We start from the raw sequence: 21380 nt of genomic DNA on the forward strand, positions 1-21380 counted from the left end.
GAACTCAGGACCTCTGGAAGAGCAGCCAGTGAGCCATCTATCAAGCCCCGTCCTGCTCCATCTTACTCCCTTAAGACAGTCTCTCACTGAACATGGAGCTAGGCTGGTGGCCAGCAAGTCAGTGACCCTCTATCTCTGTCCCCATCCTCCACGGCTGGGGTTACAGATATGTGCAAGGCCACACCCAGCTTTTTACATGGGCTCTAGGGATTTGAACTCAGGTCCTCATGCTTATGCAGCAAACACTCTTGTTGAGCATCTCTTTGATCTGTTTATTTTTGAGACAGGGTCTCACGTATCCTAGGCCGGCTTTGCCTTCACTCTGTGGCTGAGGATGACTTTGATCTTCTGAGCCTCTACCACCTGAGTGTTGGATTACAGGAATGTGCTGCTACCCAGTTTCTGCAGTACTGGGAATCAAACCAAGGACTTTGGCATGTACTCTAGCAACTGAGCTACATCTCCAGCCCTTGAATTAATTAACTATTTACTTACTTTTTTTTTTTGAGACAGGGTTTCTCTGTGTAGCCCATGCCCAGCTCACTTATATTTATGGTTTTTTTTTTTTTTTGAGACAGGGTTTCTCTGTGGTTTTGGAGCCTGTCCTGGAACTAGCTCTATAGACCAGGCTGATCTCGAACTCACAGAGATCCGCCTGCCTCTGCCTCCCGAGTGCTGGGATTAAAGGCGTGCGCCACCATCGCCCGGCTTATATTTATGTTTTAACTAATCCACAGAGACTGGAATACCACCCTTGGAGTAGTCCAGGACTGTGAAGTACCTTCCAAGGTTGGAGTACTGCAAACCTATTCTGAGCCTAGCAGGTTCACAGCCCATGTACTTGGTGGAAGAACAGCACACCCTGAGGTCCCATCTTCCTGTGGCGATAGTGACGAGTCTTGGGGCAAAAAGTGTAGGGTGCAAGTGCAGCCCCCTCCCCCCACTCTCAAACTGGGTTATTCCTTCTACCGTTTCTCTCTCTTCAGGGCCTTGTGTCCTTTCTCTGTTCTACTGCTGAGAGTTCCACCTCACTTCACAGAGGCAGACAACTTTCCTGAACACATGGGGGCTGGCTCCTCCCCTATGAGGGCACCAGTCAGTGGGTTGAGTGGGGAGTCGGGACAAGCTGGGAGGGCACATTTTCCAGGAGAGCTGGGGGAGGGGACCTGGAAAGGAGAGCTCCAAATGCTGCCTAGGGCTGGCTGGTGTGCTGGAAGAAACCCTTGGTTTAGGAGGCCATTGGTATGTGGGGGTGTTGTGTGCTTGTCTGTTTCCCATACTCCCTGAGGCCTCTGGTCAATTCCAGTTTGTGGCCCGAGGTCATCCATAGCCAACTCCCCTTTTCTTTTTGGAAAGATGTCCAAATGAGGCTGGGGCAGTCCTAACCTAGGTAACCCACTTATCTATTCCTCCCTGGAGACCCCACCCCCATGACATAGATAGGTATTTTGGCCATTTTCTGTCCAGAATAAAATCTTTCTCTACCAAGCAGTGGTGGTGGCCGCCTTTAATCCCAGCATTTGGGAGGCAGAGGCAAGCAGATCTCTGAGTTCGAGCCAGCCTGCTCTACAGAGTGAGTTCCAGGACAGCCAAGGCTACATAGAGAAAGCCTGTCTCAAAAAGAAGAAGAAGAAGAAGAAGAAGAAGAAGAAGAAGAAGAAGAAGAAGAAGAAGAAGAAGAAGAAGAAGAAGAAGAAGAAGAAGAAGAAGAAGAAGAAGAAGAAGAAGAAGAAGAAGAAGAAGAAGGAAAAAGAAGAAGAAGAAGAAGAAGAAGAAGAAGAAGAAGAAGAAGAAGAAAGAAAAAGAAGAAGAAGAAGAAGAAGAAGAAGAAGAAGAAGAAGAAGAAGAAGAAGGAAAAAGAAGAAGAAGAAGAAGAAGAAGAAGAAGAAGAAGAAGAAGAAGAAGAAGAAGAAAGAAAAAGAAGAAGAAGAAGAAGAAGAAGAAGAAGAAGAAGAAGAAGAAGAAGAAGAAGAAGAAGAAGAAAGAAAAAGAAAAAAAGAAAGACTGGGAGACTGGGAGGGGGAGAAAGACAGACTTAATCCTTTCAGCTGGTAGATGTGGAACTAGGTCTGGAGCCCTCTGTAGTCAGCAGCCTTGTCCATTTTCCTCATGGGTGGGCCTTGCTGGCCCCTTCTGGCCACTGAGGCTAGCCTTCAGTGTCTCTATCCAGAATACTCAAGGTCTGCAGAGACTCAAGCTGTTGAGCGCCATGGCAGCACATCCCCTGAGCCGCTTCAATCGTGGGGTGGACATGTCATGTGGCTCACAGACACAGGGTTACACAGCTCTCTGACTCCTCTAGGAGGTACCACCCCCCTCTCCGCTGCAGGTTGTTGCTGGGGAAGTGGGATCTGGGCTGTGCCAAAGCATGTGTCCCTGGCAAGTGGACACTTTGGAGCTTCACCTGGTCCTCAAAGAGGGCACTACTTCCCCTCACAAACTCACGTCTAGCCCAGCTGGTCATTTCAAAGTAGCATTCTGAGACTCTCCTGAAGTGGTCTGAGACTCTTCTTAGTGGTCAGAAGTCGAGCTCGTTCCTGCAGTCTTGGAGAGAGGGCAAGTCCTCAATTCTGCAGGTCTGTGGCCATCCTTTTACTTTGGAACATGTTGTTGGGAACTCAACTTCAAAGACAAGCTTGAGTGGAGGACTTGTAGCTTGGAGACTGGGCATAGGTAGTTGCCAGGAATGTGGTCGACTCCACAACAGGGGAAGGCACTCAGAACAGAGAGCCCCATCTCAAGCCTGTCTCAGCCTTTTCCTCCACATGGGGCTCACAATACCTGGACTGGGAGTAGCTGCAAGACCAGACTGAATGGAGGGGTGGGGACCAACTGTCTCAGTTTGTCCGATTGGCGTAGGGCATCTCAGGATGTCAGCCTTTGAGCTTTAAGACTGAGGCGATGGGTGTGCACACCTTCATCACTGGCTGGCATTCAGGAGGTAGAGGCAAAGATGCAAGGTCAAGGCCATCCTCAGCTACTTAGAATTCAAGGTCAGCCTGGGCTGACCAACTCAAAAAAACAACAAACAAGGGACTGGAGAAGTGCTCAGTGGCTGAGAGCACTGGCTGTTCCAAATGATTCAGGTTTGATTCCCAGAATCCACATGGTGGTTCACAGCCATCTGTAACTCCAGTTCCGGGGGATCTGAAGCCCTCTGCTAGCCTCAAGGCCTGCATGTGGTGTACATGCAGGCAAAACATGCAACCAAAAAAATAAATATTTTTTTTTAAACAAAGGCTGAGGCGGCTGGCATAGCAGGGTGTGCAGCTGCAGGGGGCCAGGCAGCACAAAGCGGGAGGTGTCTGCAGAGAACAGGGCCACCTGGATGTGCTGGTGAAGGGCAGGTGTTGCTCGGTGCTCCACACTGCTGGGAATGGTCACAAATATTTTCTCCATGTCAAAGATCACAAACTCATTAACCTAAGGCATAAACTACTGACAAGGTAAAAGTCTATCCTGGGGAGAGCCAGTGTTTACTAAGGCCAAGCTCTGGTGCTGGACGGAAGAGCCTTTCCAGCCCAACTCCTAGCACACAGGCTCCGCAGTGACTCCCCCAGTTCACCATACCCTAGAGGCTTTTCCTCTTCTCAACAACCTTGCCTTATCCGGTCTGTACAGGATGACTGCAGCAGTGGTGCAGCTCTGGTGAGCAGAGCAGGACTTTTGCCACTGGTCCTCCAGCACCTTGCTTGGGGTCAGACATGGCTCTGCCATCCTGAGCCAGCTCCACCCCTCAAAAGAGCTGTTGAGATATACATTGTACCTAAACCTACGCAATAGCTACAAACTGAGGCCTTTCCAGATACAGGAACTGGAAATGGCATCCCAGTAAAAGAGCTTTGTGTTAGTCAACCAAGGAGGCCTCACCACACGAAGAGACCCCACTCAAAGGGCTCATCTGTCCTCTGCTGGGCAGGGACTGCTGTGAAAAGCCCCTTAGAGACCTCTAGGACCATAGCCAGCATTGGGTTGTTGGTGGTGTATACTCAGAGAACTGGACAGACTCTGGGGACGCTGAGCAACCCTGGGTGCGGCCCCACCTCTCAGACTCCACGAGAAGAACAAGTCCGCTCTTCAAGGCTGTCTGAAGTCACCCTGACAGCTACAGACAGCAGCGTAGACCAGCGTTCACAGCCAGTGCCCTTTGCCTGTCAGTGTCGGCTTTTCCTTCTGCAGTTGCTCTGAGTGAAAAGCAAGGTCCCTGTCAGAGGCTGGCTGATTTCAAAACAACAGCTGGAAATGGATTTCACAGCTACTTGTGCAGCCAATGAAATGGAGGGGACCAATCCAGCAGAAGTGGGCCAGGCTGTGTTTCTAGAGTGATGGCCAGTTCCCGCCACTTGTGGCCTTGAAGTAATCTAGGCCACAAATTCCAGTTTTCCAAGGTAAGTCAGAAGTGAGGCTTTTTACATGAGACCTCTTGACTTTAAAATGTTGGCATGGCTAACAAAACAGGCGATAGTGCGAGTCCATCACAAGGTTTATAAGCCGGAGATAACTGTCCTCCAGTCTCACACAAGGAGGACAGCACCTGGCAAAGCTGAGTTTTCCATCATTCCTGTGTGTTGAAGTGTCTTCTGGGAATCACACATACAGAGCTTGAAACACACTCTATAAATGGCTTTTTGCTTTGTTTTGTTTTGAAGACAGTCTATGTAGCCCTGGCTGTCCTGGGTCTACAGAACTCACTCTGTAGACCAGGCTGGCCTCGAATTCACAGCGAGCCACCTGCCTCTGCCACCCGAGTGTTGGGATTAAAGGCGTGCGCCAGCACCCCCTACCTGCAAATGTCATCTTTAAAGAGTGGAAGAGAACTCCAATCACGGGCAAAGCGGGACACGATCAGCTTTAACAGGGGCTTTTGTGGCTATGTGAGATAGGGTCTCCTGCATACCAGACTTGCTTTCAGAGTTTCTGACCCTCCTGTTATGCATTCTAGAGCTGGAAGATTACAGGTGTGTGCTATCACACTTGAGAGTTTAGGCAGTGTCAGGGACCACCAGCAGGGTTTCATGTGTGCCAGGCAGGCGTAAGCCCACAGCTGGTGCTCAGGCTGCTCCTAGGAAGGCTTGAGAGGAAGCACTGCCAAGGATGGCTTAAACCTCTGAACACACAGATCGTCGTTCTTCTGCCTCTCAGCTTCCTGGTGAGGGTCCTGGGGTTGTGTTAGGAGGTATCATCTGCCACACCTGGCTCTCTCAAGTTAGTTGTAACCACTGTTAGTTTTCATCAGCACTAGGAAATGAATTCCTAGGTACTCCAGCATACAAATTCAAGTAGCAGTCTAGGACCCTCATCCAGGGCAGTTCTAGGAAGCCTGGAACCTAGGCTGTTTAGCAAACACTTAAAATGGATTTTTTAAAAAAATGGTTCACACCTGTAATCTCAGCATTTAGGTGAATTTGAGGCTAGCCTGAACCACACAATAAGACCCTCCCTCAAAACAAAACAACACGCAAGTTCTCAAAAAATTCAAGCACTCAAACTACCCTCATCCTTCAAGTTTGGAGCTCAGGAGTCAGATGGCTGTGTGCTTTAGCTGCTGCATCAGAACCACCTGGTAGAGGGAGCTGTGTATTTTTAGTAACAGCTTTGAAGTATAACTGGCACACCAGAGAGCTCACCTTTTCCAAGTGTAAACTAAATGGCTTTAAGTGTAAGCAGAGGGATGGATCACTGTCTGCCTGCTACTCTCTCTCCCCAGCACTGATGCAGATGGGTGGGGAAAGCTGGGGTCTGTCTAGGCAGCCAGGCATGTGAACCATGTGACCAGTAGCCGCCATCCCCGGAGAGGGCACCAGCGGTGTCTACAGAGGGCTTTGATCACCACAGTTGGGATGGGCGCTACTCGATCTAGTGGGCAGGCTTCCAGAATGCTGGGCATCGTGGGGACACTGTCTGCCCAGACGCTAACAGTGCTGAGGCTAGAAAATCCCTTCTGCTTTAGTGGGTGTAACCACTTGAGATGCCCAGCTCCAACTCTCAGCAGCCTCCCCAAACTGCTAGACCATGTCAGCTTCAGGTCCAGTTTATTGGATGTCTTATGGGGTACTTCTTAAAACTTCAGTGTCAGCCAGGTGGTGGCGGCGGCATACACCTTGGTGGAGTTTGAGGTCTGGTCCACATACAGAGTGAGCTCCAGGACAGCCAGGGCTACACAGAGAAACCCTGTCTTGAAAAGCAAAACCAAACCAAACTACCTCTCAGGGTCTATTTAGTAACAGGAGGACCTGTTAGAATCTGACTTGGGGTGTGGGCTGGACACTAAGGCCCTATGTAGCCAACAAGATTCAGGGTGATACTGCTGCCCACTTTGCATGAAACACTATTTTAAGCAGGGTGGGTATGGTCCACGCAAGCCACCCAGGCTGCGTGGCTGAGCACTAAAAAACTGACAATAGGCTGGGCGATGCCGCACGCCTTTAATCCCAGCACTCAGGAGGCAGAGGCAGAGGCAGAGGCAGGTAGATCTTGGAGTTTGAGGCCAGCATGGTCTACAATCGCTAGTTAGTTCCAGGACAAGCTCAAAACGAAAAACTCACAAAACAAAAACCTCACACTAGACCATACATGGCCCACATGACAGGTGACCCCCAAAGAGATCCTCTAGAAACAATCACCCACCATCCCTGGATGGAGGAACTGTAGAGTAAAACTCACTTTCCTTTCCCTCCCGCTTCAATTCTCTCCCTCCAGATAAGCATCCAGGTTGGGATGGAAGACCCACAAAGCCCTGGAGTTGGCAGCTAGGCTAAAGGTCCAAGAAGATATATGTGAAGCCCCAGCAGACAGGTATAAATAAGCCCTGCTCAAAGCAGAGCTGAGATCCACCATTTCATCAGGAAAAGGGATACAGAAGAGGTGAGAGTCTGGGAATAAAGGCTAAGAAACTTAACAGAGTTAGCCTCTGGTAGGTAGATGACTTCAGAACATGTAGACAGGGCAGCAAGATCCAACAGCGTGGAGCTAGGCGAGAATGGGTGGCTTTTGTTCAGCATAGCATCTCTTTTCAGAGGCAGTCAGCAACACCCAGGATACACATGAGGCAAGACTACAGAGCCTTGTAGTAGGTTGAAATTCTTTTCTCTTTTGTTAAAAGGGGGATAGGAAATGGGGATCAGGTACTCCTGGGCTCTGGGGAAGGGGCATGCAGGGAACCCCAGCAGGCAGGCGCTGAGGGATGGGCAGAAGAGTCCTGGAGTTTCCCATAATCCTTTGCAGGAAACAGCAATGCTGGCAGATGAGGTGGAGCACGGCAGGGCCCTTGGGAAGAAGGGGTGGTGGGCCAAGGGACTTGGGGCTCACTCTAACATGCAAAGTCCAGCTGCCCCGTAACTAGGTTGCTTTTGAAGAGCGACACACATATAAATACACAGACACAGCTACACGCACACATGCGGAGAAGGCTCTGCATTCCCAAGGGTGGGGATCTAGGCCTCAAGACAGGAGTCAGCCACATCTCCGCCACCAAGTGGTTCTCTGAAACACTCCAGGTGGTGGGGCCAGGCAGGTGAGTCTTCGTTGGGATGGCTGCTTGGTCTCCAAGGCGCTGCCCACCAGGCACCCAAGCCACTTTTGAGTCAAATCCATGCGAGCTGGGGGTTCCTGTGCTGTGAACTTGCGTGTGTGCAGCTGTGCATGCTGGCACAAGACTGCCTGGCTAGAGTCCAGTCTCTCCCCTCCAGGGCTCTGGGGTATGTGGGTACAGACAGAGGAGGGGTGAAGGGGCCCACAGAGACATCCTCTCCCCCACCCCACGGGGCCCTGGCCTCCGGGAGGGGGGAGGGGCCTCCCTTATCTCTCTGCCTCCATGGCAGGGTGGGCCCTTGGTTCTGAGGTGGCCTGTTGGGGGGCCAGAGGAGGCCAGTCTGAAGCTGGGGAAGGGGGTGCCGGAGTCCACAGGGGTGGCTGCGACTGGTGGTGCTGTGGGCCTCCTGGGGGCGAGGCTGCAGTTGGCCAGCTGGGTGTTGCAAAGCTGCCAGTGGCATGGGGGAAGTGCGGTGGGGGTGACGTGGCCGACGTGGCCATTGGGCTGCCGCTGCTGCCACCACTATGGAAGCTTTCAGAGGCCTTGAGACGGGAGAACATGGTGAGGGCATCAGGGAAGTTGGGGGGCGTGGCAGGGGTGTTGGCGGGAGTGCACATCTGTGGGGGAAGAAAGGACAGAAGGAGGACTGAGCATCCCTATCTAATAGGGCCTCTGCTGCCTCTAAAAAGGAGACACATACCCAGGAGTTATTGGGAGTCACATGAGCTGCTTGCAGCCCCAGCTGGCCCACCACCCAGGGAATAGATCACAGGAAAAGGCATCAAGATGGGTTGGCCTGGCTTCATGGAGATCATACCACCTGGCACAATGCCTCCTGCCTTGGGCATGAGGCTTTCCAGCTTGTGGTCAGCACGGCAGCCCTGGCAGACTGCCTGGCGGGAGCTGAGCTCCAAAGGCCAGTGTTCTTGGGTTCTGAGGGGCCCAGGCTGTCCACACTCCTATAGACACACCTCATGCAAGGCCTACCCTCCCAGTGCACCTCCCTCCTCACCTAAGGTCTCCCTAGGTGGAGCCAGTAAGTTCACCCCCCCTCCCCAGACTAGGAGTCGCCAGGGTGGCCATTTCTGTGTCTCCAGGGGACACTTACCATCTGGTGGTGGTGGCTGTAAGGGATGTTGGTCTCCTGGAAAAAGGCGCTGAGAGCTGTCTGCAGGGAGAAAGACTGTGTTTACTCTTCAACCATACCAGCGGGGACAGGGTGAGCTAACATCCAGCAGTGTGCCTGTGACTACCACCTGGGGAGGTGTCATGGAACTCACAGCAGGCTGGACAGATAGTGAAGACCTGTATAACATCTTTTTGCCACCAGTCAGGTGTCTGTGGCTTACTGAAGCCCTGTCCCCTACCCCAGCACTGTCTGAACTCTATCATGGCCTGGGTCTGTCACCAATGGGTGGCAAATCCTCATTTGAGCCTCGGTTTCCTCATATGTGAGCCAGGGACTCTTTTCACTTTTTAAAAATTATTTTATTATTATTATTTGTTTTTTTTTTTTGAGGGCGGGATTAGACAGGGTTTCTCTGTGTAGCTTTGGAGCCTGTCCTGGAACTCGCTCTGTAGACCAGGCTAGCCCCGAACTCAGAGATCCACCTGCCTGTCTACTGAGTGATGGGATTAAAGGTGTACGCCATGACCGTCTGGTTTAAATGATTTTATTTTTATTTTATGTACTACACTGGTGTTTTGCCTGCACATGTGTCTGTTGGGTCCCTTGGAACTAGAGTTACAGACAGTTGTGAGCCATGGTTTGGTTGCTGGGATCTGAACCTGGGTCCTCTGGAAGGGCAACCACAGCTCTTAACCATCTCTCCAGTCTGAGGCATGGGACCCTTAAGGAATTAGTTTTAGCCTACAGGGTAGAGACCTGCCTCTCTCTAGAGGGATGGCCCTCACATGGAAAGCTAGACAGTGACCCAGAAACTGAACCCACCACAAACTGAAAACAACTCCACAGCCACCTGTAGTTGGCTGGTTCCAAGCAACAGCCTCTCCCATCAGGGCTCTATCAAAACAGGAACAATTTTGGCAGACACTGTGGTGTACACCTTTTATACCAGCACTCAAGAGGCAGACGCAGGCAGATTTCTGAGTTCAAGGCCAGCCTGGTCTACAATGTGAGTTCCGGGACAGCCTAGTCTACCGCACAAAAAACAAAAACAACCTGCCTCAAAATAAATAAATAAATAAAATAAAAAAATAGGGACGCATCAACCCCAGAGGCCAGAAATGATATCATCCATTTTACAGACAGGAAAACTGAAGGTGAAGTAACTTTTTTTTTTAAAGCTCTTGGCTGGCATGAGGTAGTGATGGGGGCAGAATCCTGGACTGAGATTCTAGGCAAACTCTCAAAACTGGCCAGAGTGCAGTGAAAAAGGGATCCAAAGTGGCTTCAGGAAACCTAAAGGGTGATGTTTGTATTGACCATGCCCTGTTTGGGCCCCTTCAGGAAAAGAGGAAACTGGCTGCTCTTGTGAAAGTGCTGGGTTAGGAAGGCTGTCAGTGGGTAAGGAGTCCTGAGGAGCCTGCCAAGTCCCAGTCTTGAAGCGTTATTACTCCTCAGACGGGCAAGCCAGCCCAAAGCCAGCGGGACTCCAGGCCCCAGGCCTCACCAACACACCCAGAAACCCAGTCTGACTCCCAGGGCTCGCTCTTTTTCCGCCCCAAATATATTCAAATGAACTATCCTGGACATCTCCTGCTGGAGACACCCTACACCACGGTTCCCAAGCATTGAGTGGGGATGAACCTGGTGACACCCAAGACTCCATGGCAGGGTCAGCTGCTCCCCCACGCACCCACCCACCCAGGACTCCAACATGACAAACCTGGTACTGTCCTCTAAAGGCCACTGAGAAACTGCTCAGCTACACAGAGGTCCCCTCCCCCACAGCCTCTGCCCCCATTAGCACCTGAGTCTGAGAATGTGACCCAGAAACACTGCCTGGAGTATATTGTCAATCAAGAGAGAGAGGGAGGGCTAACCATGATGAACCCCTCATTCCTAGGCAGATGCCTCAGGTCAGGGGTAGTGGTGGTCCACAGCCTACTCTTAATTTTATCTATGGTGACAGGGGTGGGGGGATGGACTGTGCAAAGCCAATAGCACAGAGACCCTAGCTGTGTCAGTCAGACTGTTTCCAGGCTGCAGGAAGCCCCTAATCTTCATGGGGACAGTTTTCCCTAATCTTTACAGCCATATTTTTCAGTCCATTCCTTCAAGCCTGAGGGACACACTGTCCCTAACTGACGGGTGGGCTGAGAGTCCTCCCCACAGCCGGCTTCCCGTGGGACACCTGCCTGCCCAGCCTCAGGCAAGGAGGGAGCCTGCGAGCACAGCCACTGGGCTCCAGCGACTGCCATGAATGTGGTTTTACAAGTTTTACCACATCCAGCCCCAGAGACTGGGCAGATTAGGATTGTGGCAGAGGTGGGGAGTAGGGCACTTCCCTGGGTGGGGCTGCAGGGGGGAGGGGAGAGGCCGACCATTCAGGTCTTAGAGGCTGATTCAAACCCTGCTACCCCCAGGGGTGTGGAAACTGAGGCTGAAGCATGAAGCCTCCCCTCCTGTCTCCTGCACAGGCGCAATGGCCTGAAAGTCTGGTGGGAAGGAGGGAAGCAGAGCAAAGGTTTGGTTTACAGAGGTGGGACGGAGGGGCACGGTTTTTGATCCCACCCCTGCACCAGAAAGCTAAGCCTAAATCTCTTCCCAGAGACTTCTGTGGGATGGCTCCCACTGGGAAACCACGTTCTGGGGTTCCCAACTGGACACACACTACTAGACTGGCTCTCGCTGTGACCTCACACCTGTGAGGAACACGGCTTAAAGCCCTCTGGCCTCATCTCTAGATGCTAACAAGGAGAGAAGCTGGGGATTTGAGTTAGAGGATAAGAGGCATCTCAGTAACGCAAAAGACTGAGCACAGTACTTTACAGGCCAAGAGAAACCTGGGAGTAGCTGGGAGCCAGGCTGCCATTACCCGCTCCTGTCTAGAATGACCTAAAATTAGTGAACCGTGTGCAGTACACTATCCCAAGGTACAGGTTCGTCTGTCAGGCCTGAGGACACCCGGGCCTTCATAAGGATCCCGCCCCAGTCACACCTTCGTCCTGGGGTACACATATACACATCCTAACAATTTAGTTTGAGGATCCTGCACACCACTTATACACTCCATGCCGTATGTGTGTACACACACTGCACCATACCCAGCAAGGCCACCATTCGCAAACTGCCACCTATGTACGCACTGCACACACACCGAACATGAAACACGTTATCCCTACATCAGACACGGTCTCGGGCTGGACTTCGTGTCCACACAAGCGCCCACATGCCCACAACCTTCGCTCTGCCCTGCTGACGCCCAAGCGCGGTGCGTGCGTAAATACAAATGCACATGTACGTGTGCGCACACGCCGCAAGACGCCCACCGGGCACACCGACCCTGGGACCGTTCGCTCGGAGCGACTCCGCCTCCGGCCCGGCCCTGGGCGTCCTCCAGGCGGCCGTCTGTTTCGCCCTCGGCCGTTACCGGGACATAGGTGCGGGGGGGATCCCTGTCCTGATCGCCGGGTCCCCGGGGCAGCCCCGATTTCGGGGCTCGGGCCTGGCCGTCGGTGAAGCCCGCAGTCCGCACCCCGGCACGTGTCCACACCGCCCGCGCCTGCCCCCGGTCCCCCTACGCACCTCGAACTGCCAGTGGGCCGCCTGCAGCAGTTGCTTCGCCTGGTCGGCCGCACAGCCCGCCGTCAGCACGAACTGGTTGATCATCACCTGGTGTTTGAGCTCGTCCATGTTCACGGACATGGCGCCGCCGCGCAGCCCGCTCCGGCCTCCCTGCGCGCTCGCGCCTCGTCTCACGCGTCCACCATTAGCGAGCCGGCCCCGGCTAATACAAATATTTACTGTGCGCTCTGACTCACCGCGCCTCGCTGCCCGGCGGCCGGCGGAGCATGCTGGGATGTGTAGTCCGCGACGCCCCCGCCGAACGGACCGGGGAGGAGAGGGGACGCCCTTTCCCTAGCGGATCTCCGTAGGGCGCGCAGCTCCCGCTCCAGGCTGTGATGCCAAGTCTGGGACCCGGACCACAACACAGGCTTGTCACGTCCTGCAGCCTGCCGTGCTTAGCATCACAGCGTTAGCAGGCACTCTCTTTGGAGGCTCTCCGAAAGCTTTGACCAAATTCCACTGCCTTAGGCTGCAAGGCTCCGAAAGTCCCGAGACTTAGAAGACAGTGAACCACAGCATCTGCCTTTTCCAGGCGCTGCTTGAAGTCACCACCTCCACGAAGCCTTCCTGCGCAAGCAAGGCATCGTCGCCTAAGTCTCGGCCAGTTGCGCAGGAGGAGCGTCCACAGAAAAGACAGCTCCTGTGAAACTCTGGCCAGGCCAGTGGTCTCTGGAGCCTTGGAGTCCCTGTCCCTTCAGTTCCCACTTTCCCACGCAAAAGCAGAAAAGCTTCCGCAATCTTGCGGGCGCCAGGACCGCGCGGAGCTCTTACGAGAGCGGCCACGAACTGCCATTCCCAGAATGCCCCGGTTTATTTGCATCTTTCTGTGTCGGGTGACGTCACCTGAGTGAGGCCGCGACTGTACCAATGGGCGGCCGCGGGGTGTTAGGACCTGGCCATATAAGGTAAACAAAGCTGGTCGTCCAATCAGGCGGCGGCGGGGGCGGGCGCGTCACGTGGCGTGGAGGCGGGGTCGGGAGCGGAGGGGTGGGGTGGGGTGTTGCAAGCCGTGTTTACAGCCCTGCACATGCCGCTTCCGGTTGGTGTCGTGGGTGGGAGAGCGGCGAGCCCGAAGCGGGGACCGCCACCGGAGGCTGGGGGCGAGAGCTGGCGTTGTTCCCTGGCCTTAGTGACGGTGGCTGGGTTCTTTGCTCTCCCTGGCCCCCTGCCACAGTAGAACCGACCCGGATGGGGGCGTTAGGTCAGACACCCCGTGAACAAATGGGCACTCATAACACGGACACTGTGAAGTAAGCGCAGACCCTGGGAGCAGACTATGGGTTACTGAGGCGTTTTAATACACCTGATCCTTTGTTTCCTAGTAGGACTGCCGTGGCCGTGAAGGAGTGGAACCCGGTTGATAGCTGGGGAAGTCTCTGTGCTCTTCCTGGTTCCTCACTCCTAGGGACTCTCCGATTGGGTGGTTAGAGGAAGGTGGGCAGGGACAGAAAGGTCTCTAGGCTCTGCAATACTGAAGGGAGGCTGGGAGGACTCCTGGGATTTAGAGCTGGAAGATTAGTTTATGAGTAGGTGCGGGACAAGCGAGTGTCTCCTTTTCTTAGTCATCTTTTCCATCTGTCTACAGGAAGTAGGATTTCAGCTTTTTTCTGGCTTTTGGGGGATCACTCAGAGCACTGTTCTTTGCAAAGCAATAGTATCAAAATAGTTTTGCTTTTGCTGAGAACATGCCTTCGTCTCTAGGAAGCATCTCGCATGTGCATTACCGTAGTCAAAGCCAGCATACGAGGAAATCACACAAGAAGCAGCACTGGCGCTGCTTCCTTTGTTTCCATGGAGACTGCAACAAAGCCTGAAGGAAGGTGGGCAGGTTGGTTGCTAGACAGACCTGGATGGCATTTTTGACTGCTGTTTCCTCAAGTTCCTCTTGTGTGGGAGGGCTCCTAGCTGTGCTGTGTGGGAGGGCTCCTAGCTGTGCTGTGTGGGATGATTATGATGGGCCTAGCACAGGGCCGGGTACTCTGTGTACCAGATCTGTCCTTGGTCACTCTAGGAAGTGCCCCTCCCATTTTTATAGATAAGCAAGCTTAAGACTAGTTCAACCTTACACTTGTGACATTTAGAGCTAGAAGAAAAGAGCAGCATCCATTGGACCAGCAGGATCTTTCTGGCAAAAGAGGGGATCTTTTCCATTTAGGAATGTCGCTCATGCTTGCATGAACACACACCTACTCTTTTTTTTTTTTTTTTTTTTAGTTTTTCGAGACAGGGTTTCTCTGTGGCTTTGGAGCCTGTCCTGGAACTAGCTCTGTAGACCAGGCTGGTCTCGAACTCACAGAGATCCGCCTGCCTCTGCCTCCCTAGTGCTGGGATTAAAGGCGTGCGCCACCACCGCCCGCCACACACCTACTCTTACGTAGTCATCTCAGTGACTTGATCAGACACCCCCCCCACACACACACCCCTACCCTATCTTGGCACGTGGTGACTTGCTTAGCCCAGAAAGATCTACTCCGTGTGGGCCTTATACTTGCAGAACAGAAAGGGCTGACAAGGGGGAAGGTCACCCTACTACTGAGTTCTGAGTTCCCTCAGCTAGCTTGTTTTTCCCAGGGATGGCAGGGAAAGAAAGCAACACTGTATTCTGCCAGCATTCACCTGGCTGGAGGGGGAACTTTGGATTTTTTAGCAGGCTGGGGTGGGGCCTGAGAGCAGGGCCAGAAGAGTATGAGATGAAGAATATGGCATTTGCAGTACCAGCCTTCTCTTACCAGAGGTCAGTTAAGTTGAGAACCTTCTGGGTTCACAGAGCTAGTCAATAAAGGGCATGTTACTTCCTCAATAGTCCTCTGGTGTTCTACCCTTTGATCTCTGTTGCCTGACTCATCACCTGACACATGGTAGCAAATAAATATTTGTTGAATAAAATTAGTCATTTAATATGTTGATAGTGGAGCTTATATTCCAGCAGCATGTGGATAAACTGCTGGAGGGGCTTTGAAGCACCTGAATTCCAATTCTAAGAATGATGTTTAATAAGCTGGCTACTTGGTGAAATACCTGCCTTGCCCAGGATCTTCATTTCAGCGAGAATATCAGAGCCCTCAGGATTTTCCTTGTCTCTGATCAAAGCAGGCAGTAACCAAATGCAGTATGTGTGCACCACACATGCACATAACATGCAACACATATGAGATGTGCATGCACCTGTTAGGAGATTCACCAGAAGGAACTTTTCTTTTGTTTTTTGAAGACTACACCAGATTGTCTGTCTTAATCTCACTGATCTAAGAGCTCAAGATATTTAAAGTAGAAAGAGTTTATCCCACCTCACAGTGGCAGGGGATGGTTCACTGTGGCAGAGAAGTCGGGGTGGGAGCTTGAGACAGTTGGTCACATCATATCCACAGTCCAGAAAACAGGATCCAGGCTCCCTTCACCTCCATTTTATTTTATAGTTATTTATTGTGTGATGTGGGACGTCCTTATGTATATGTGTTGCTTTTATCGGCTAATGAATAAAACCATTTAGCCAATGGCTTAGCAGAGTAAAGCCAGGTAGGAAATCTGAACAGAGATAGAGAGAGTAGGCAGAGTCAAAAGAAACGCCGTGTAGTTTCTGAAGGATAAAGACAATAGAATCTTTCTGGTAAACCATAGCCTCGTGGTGATACACAGATGAATAGAAGCGGGTTAATTTAAGATGTAAGAGCTAACCAGGAATACTCCAAACTACTGGCCAAAACAGCTTTATTCATTAGCCAATAAAAGTCACACATATACAGAAGGACATCCCACTTCAGTTGTGTGTTTGTGTGGGTGTATGAATGCCATGCTGTAAGTGTGGAGTTCAAAGAAAACTTTGTGGAGTCAGTTCTTGTCTTCTGTGATATAGAATCAGAGTCAGGCCCAGTGGCAAGTACCTTTCCCAGTGGAGCTATCTCAGTGGTCTAGGCTTTTCTATTTTATACAGTCTGGGATCCCACTGTCAGCATCTCAAATGATTGATACCATTTAGGAAATGCTGCCACTCACGGTTAAGATGTGTCGTCCCACATCAGTTAATATAATCAAGACAAACACACAGTCATGTTAGAGGACCGTCTCCTAAGTGATTGGAGATTCTGTTAGACTGACAACACTAGCTATCACTCTATCTCTTGTGTGACTGGAGTAGAGGATTTTACTTGCCTGAGCCTTACTTTTTCCTCTTGGGTAAATTGAGAATGAAAATAGAACTCATGCCAGAGAACCAAAGGAGAGAATATGTGTAGATCCCTCAGGCAAGATGGCAGCGTATAATCAGTGTTTGGTCCTGGAGTTGGGTGTGGTTGTGCATACTTATACTCCCAACACTTAGAATCATGACTGGGAGACCAGCCCGGGATACAGACAGGCACTGTCTGGGAAAAAAAGAAGTTTAGCCTGTGTGGATCTCATAGGGTACGAAATGTGCTCAGGCTCCATTAAACACCTGGATTCTCTTCATTGTCATATATGGGGTCATTTCATTTTGGTGTTCAAGATTCCTGGTGAAATTGAAATCCTGAGTAATTGAACTAGCCTGGTGCAGTTGCAAATGCAAGCACAGGGACTCGAGTTGTCCGTGAATTCTGGTTCTGCCATGGACGGAATGGGATGCCTGTCAAGAGCATGTCGCTATGAGCTTTGTGCCTGTGGCACTTGAGCCAGGCAGTCATGGTTCCTCTGCAGCTTAAGTTGGTTGCAGTAGGTGCTGTGGTCACAGAGAGGGTGGTGGGATGTCGAGGAGCTATGTAGTTCTCAGTGACTGTCTTCAATACAGCCTGTGAGGTAGATGTATTGAAATTGCATCGTTGGTTCAGTTGAATAATCAGGGCCTTGCCTCGATTGGTCCAGACACATCTCCACTGTAGTCATTAGTGTGTTAAGCCTTGTGATTCTAAGTGTGTTTACAAAGGTATTGTGGCTTTCTTTCTTTACCGGTCGATAGTGCTAATTTGCTGGTGTATGTTGAGTTTGAAGAAATTTGGAGAGCTCCCATACAATTAATGACTCTGGAGCAGCCTTAGTTGAAGGATAACCAGAAGAGTGACTCTTTGGGGATGGAGGAGGTTGCTGGGGTGGGAGGCAGTCACTTCAGACTATGGAACTTCGGTTCCCAAGTGAGAAGAAAAAGAGCTTCCCAGCCAGGAAATGTAGCTTCTTCGGATGCTCATTCACACTCCTTAGTTGAAAGGCCCTGGAGGGTCTCCGCTATCTCAACAGCATGGCCTTGAGGGAAATCTCTGGTGAATGGCAACCTTGAGCAAGCCCTCTGGTTGGGCAGCCACTCTTTTCCTCAGCACTGCTTCCAGGGCTAGCCCTTTGTCCTTTGAATGTTATTCAATTATATATATTATATCTGTTATTCCATCGCCCAGCCATTTCGGTCACCCCCTCGGCCTGCTCTCAGTCTGCTCATAGTATCTGAGTGCTTCAGCTGCGTCCCTCCTCTCGCTACGGCTCCCTACCTTCTCCCCCACTTGAGGGTCTCTTGCCTTCACTCTGCTTCCCCGTGCAGCTGACCTTCTCTGCACCCTTGCAGACCCCTTCGTGGGAGGAGCCTAGAGGACTTTGTTCAGGTGTAGTCCATTCTACTTTGGACTATGGTGAATTTGCCATCTGACGCTTCACCTGCTGCTATCCCAAGCTGCTCTGGCACAGCAGGTTCAAGTTGGGAAGCATGTCTAAGAAACTCAGTCCCTTATCTAAAAATCATAAAAACAGATTTCTTGGCATCCTTACTGAAGTGTGAGAGTCAAAGCCAGGGTATAGTTGCAGTGGGTATCCTGATTCTTCTGAACTTTTTTACTTACAGTCTGCCCTGCTTTGTGCCTCAGATTCCTTATGTGTGAAATGGGGAGAAGTCTGTGTTCAGTGGGTGCTCTAAAATTACGTACCCATTGCAAATGTCTTGACCGACAGAGGTGATCTGGGTTTTGGCCAAGACCCAACCAAGTTCTGCATTCCTCTAAGAGCTTGGAGGCCACCCAGTTCCAGACAGGTAAAAGGTGTTCCCTTTGCGGCTGGGGGACGGGAGAATAGCTCGGGAAGTGGGGAGAGCCGCTGTGGTATGCAGAGATTTTCAGACTGGGTTGATGTGGGAGACGCTGGAGCTTCCACAAGTGTCTAACTGTGGATAGAAAATGAAGGGACTGAGGCATTCTGGGATCAACATCCATCTTGGCCTCAGAGGTTAGCATCGTCTGAGGCGGTACCCCCCTCGCAGCATGGACTTCTTGGTTTGTCCTGTCGTGGCAGCTCACGTGAGGGTCATCTGGGCAGCACAGTGCGCACGCGCTCCGCGGTCCTACGCGCAGAGCCAGAGCGGACTCCATTTCCCCTGGAGCTGCGGGACGGGGCGGGGCGCCAGGCTAGGCCTGGGCGGCCGGGGGCGGGGGTTGTGGGGAGGTGCTGCCGCGGCTGTGGACGCGCCTCTGTGCGGCCTGCTCTGGGCCATGTCGGTGTGAGGACGCCGCAGCCGTCACCCCTTCCTCTCCGACCGGCCAGCCGAACCGCACACCATGGGCTCCATCCTGAGTCGCCGCATCGCGGGCGTGGAGGACATCGACATTCAGGCCAACTCAGCCTACCGCTATCCCCCGAAGTCGGGTGAGCTTCCGGGGACGCGGGTTGGAGCGGGGGCTGGGGACACCAGGAGGCTTGGGGACCAGACGAGCGAGCGCCCTGTCCTGCGGCGGACCGTCCTCCTGTGCCCCTTCCTGGTACCTGTGGAGTCTGAGGCGTGGCTGCGGCCCTGGCTATCCCAACTGGCCGCTGTCGCACCCTGTGCGGGCCCCTTCCTAACTGGTGACCTTGGGCCAGTTACTTTGCACAGCCCTTCACATCCGAGCTTGGCATCTCTGGGATCAGAGTGCGGTGAGGACTGCCTCACCTCCGAGGTTCGCAGGCTTTGGAGGCATGAAAACCGGCCCCGGATCGTGACAACTCTTTCGGATTTGGACCCAGGCTTTTCTTCCTAGCGTTCGGGTGCGGGACACTAGTATTTGACTCAGAGAGATGATCGATGGGGAGCTACTGGGGTTCCCCTGGAGGACTGGATAGTAGTTGGAGAGGACTATCGGACTCTGCCTTCTTGTTCAGGGCAGACACACTGATAGATTATGGGAGCTGGGACCAGCATCAGATATGGGCTCCCAGAGCAGGCTTGCTCCTATCCTATCTGTTTCCTCTTGTGTTTTAATAAATAAATAAATAAACAATTATAAGGACAGATCTTCTTATGTAGCCCAGGCTAGTTCAACTCATTATATAGCTGAGAGTGATGTTGAACATCTGGTCCACCTGCCTCTACCCTACAGTCCTGGGGTTACAAGTGTGTACTATTTTGCTCAGTTTTATGAGATGCTGGAGACTTGAATTTAGGGCATTGTGCATGCTAGTCAAGTACTCTATCAACTTAGTCACATTCCTAGACCTGCCTTGTTGTTGTTTTGTTTTGTTGTTATGTAGCTCTGGCTGGCCTGGTACTCGCTGTGTAGCTGATCTCAAACTCGAGGTAGTTCTCCAGCCTTAAGCTTCTGGTGCTGAGATTGCTGGTGTGCCCCACCATACCCAGCAATGGGTGTTGCCCTGATAATGGATGCGTGTGGCTGTATAGAACTTTAGCTACATTTATTTCTATACAGTTTCCTGGGGGGGGGGGTGTAGAACACTGGACCTATCGCTGGCCTCCAAACGGGCCTTTAGGTCCAGTCTTTTGGGTGTCCAATGTGATGTTTGTTTTTCAGATGTTTTCAGACCAACTAGACCAGATTTCCTGTGTGGTCCAAAAGTATCTGCTTCCTTCAAACATTTTGGGTGAAACTTCAAGACTTGTTTTGGCCTAGGGCAATGCATTTTAAGCCCATTTTTCTCTGGTATGTCTGATGTCCTCTCAAGTTTGAGAGAATACTCTGTTCATGTGAGGTTCTGGGATCTGTCAGGATGTCCTTCGTACAGGCTGTGTCTCCAGAGGTTCCCTTAGAGACTTCAAGGACTGATATCTGCATATCAGTTTCCCCTTCTGTAAAATGGGTTGCTAATTTATAGTGCTAGGCACTTAAGGATTCTTCTGCAAATGTTAGCTACTATAACTGCTTCAAAGGTAACTAGGTGACTGACCAGACCCTAACAGTATTTGGCAGTGGTGTAACAGATACTGGAAACCTAGCTTACTATGGCACGCCCCCTCACCTGACACCTGAGTAGTCTTAATTTCTCTTTCTCATGCACTACAGATCCACTGTATCAGGCATTCTGATTGCTTATGGTACTCGGCCAACAACCCCAGAATATCTTAGCCAGCTGTGGCACAGCAGCTGAAATCCATTGGCCACCTGGGCTTGACTGGGCTGCCATTTATATCTCTGAGTTCTGGGCCTGCCCAGTTCAGAGATTTTCATTTGGTGTGCGTTTGGTGCTGGGGCCGGCACCTCGGAGTGCTAGTTTGTTCCATAGCCTTCTAGACAACTATGTAGACAATGTGTCTTTCATTGTTATTCATTTAACATGGGAACCTCAGGATCTTGGTGCATGAACTGGGGATGACAGAAATGTTGAAGAACGTTTGAGGGGTGCTCCTATGAACCAATCGTTCAACTTTATGGAACTGCCTTTTCAGGCTTCTGCTGGTTTCTTGATTATTTTGAGGAGAAGGTGATAGTTTTTGTTTTCTTCCTTCCTCCTTTCCTTTCCTTTCCTTTTTGTTTTTTTGAGACGGAGTTTCTCTGTAGCCCTGGCTGTCCTAGTACTCGCTCTGTAGACCTGGCTGGGCTCAAACTCAGAGAGATCCACCTGCCTCTGCCTCTTGCGTGCTGGGACTAAGATGTGTGTCACACCTCCTTGAGTCGTTGTTTAGGTGGTGCAAACTTTTAGTCATAGCTCTATGAGACAGAGGCAGTAGGATCTCTATGTAGACTAGGCCAGCCTGATCTATACGGCAAGTTCCAGGCCAGCCAAGGATACACAGTGAGACCCTGTCTCAAAAACAGTATCGTTTTTATTTTATGTGTGTCTGTGTGCTAAGTGCATGCAGTGTCGGTGGAATTGGCTCCTCTGGACAGACAGTTGCTGTCTACCATGTTGGTCCTGGGAACTGAACTTGGGTCAGTTACA

At 51.5% G+C, this 21380-nt stretch overlaps 2 protein-coding genes across 17 annotated transcripts in view; one reads left to right on the forward strand and one right to left on the reverse strand.

Moving 5' to 3' along the window:
- Positions 1 to 7064: 7064 nt before the first annotated feature.
- On the reverse strand, positions 7065 to 12510 carry Ubald1 (UBA like domain containing 1). The gene is made up of 3 exons (XM_075941898.1): positions 12243 to 12510; positions 8640 to 8699; positions 7065 to 8148 (listed from the first exon to the last, which is right to left on the reverse strand). Exons 1-3 carry the CDS (start codon positions 12360 to 12362, stop codon positions 7798 to 7800), a joined length of 531 nt encoding a protein of 176 aa, XP_075798013.1. The 5' UTR covers positions 12363 to 12510; the 3' UTR covers positions 7065 to 7797.
- A 562-nt stretch (positions 12511 to 13072) lies between these two features.
- Mgrn1 (mahogunin ring finger 1) overlaps positions 13073 to 21380 on the forward strand; it is a 56016-nt gene continuing 47708 nt past the window's right edge. For 3 of the 16 annotated variants that reach the window (XM_075941879.1, XM_075941885.1, XM_075941882.1), the window contains exon 1: positions 13073 to 13189. Coding sequence is in view for 10 of the 16 variants with exons in the window: in XM_075941874.1 (XP_075797989.1) it covers positions 13998 to 14112 (115 nt within the window). In the remaining 6 variants the exon portion in view is untranslated. Of the gene's footprint in view, positions 13190 to 13293; positions 13535 to 13770; positions 14113 to 18567; positions 18876 to 21380 lie in introns of those variants that run through there. The other 13 variants (XM_075941876.1, XM_075941871.1, XM_075941881.1 and 10 more) reach the window with 11 other exon arrangements.

Source organism: Microtus pennsylvanicus, chromosome 11 (assembly GCF_037038515.1).
Source record: "Microtus pennsylvanicus isolate mMicPen1 chromosome 11, mMicPen1.hap1, whole genome shotgun sequence".
NCBI classification, from domain to species: domain Eukaryota; kingdom Metazoa; phylum Chordata; class Mammalia; order Rodentia; family Cricetidae; genus Microtus; species Microtus pennsylvanicus.

Excerpts from the sequence above, each read along its gene's own strand:
- Ubald1 (XM_075941898.1), bottom strand. The coding sequence starts at position 12,362 with ATGTCCGTGAACATGGACGAGCTCAAACACCAGGTGATGATCAACCAG. Across the intron at positions 8,700-12,242 it reads CGGCCCACTGGCAGTTCGAG|ACAGCTCTCAGCGCCTTTTT; the intron begins GTGCGTAGGGGG and ends TTCTCCCTGCAG. Across the intron at positions 8,149-8,639 it reads ACAGCCACCACCACCAGATG|ATGTGCACTCCCGCCAACAC; the intron begins GTAAGTGTCCCC and ends CTTCCCCCACAG.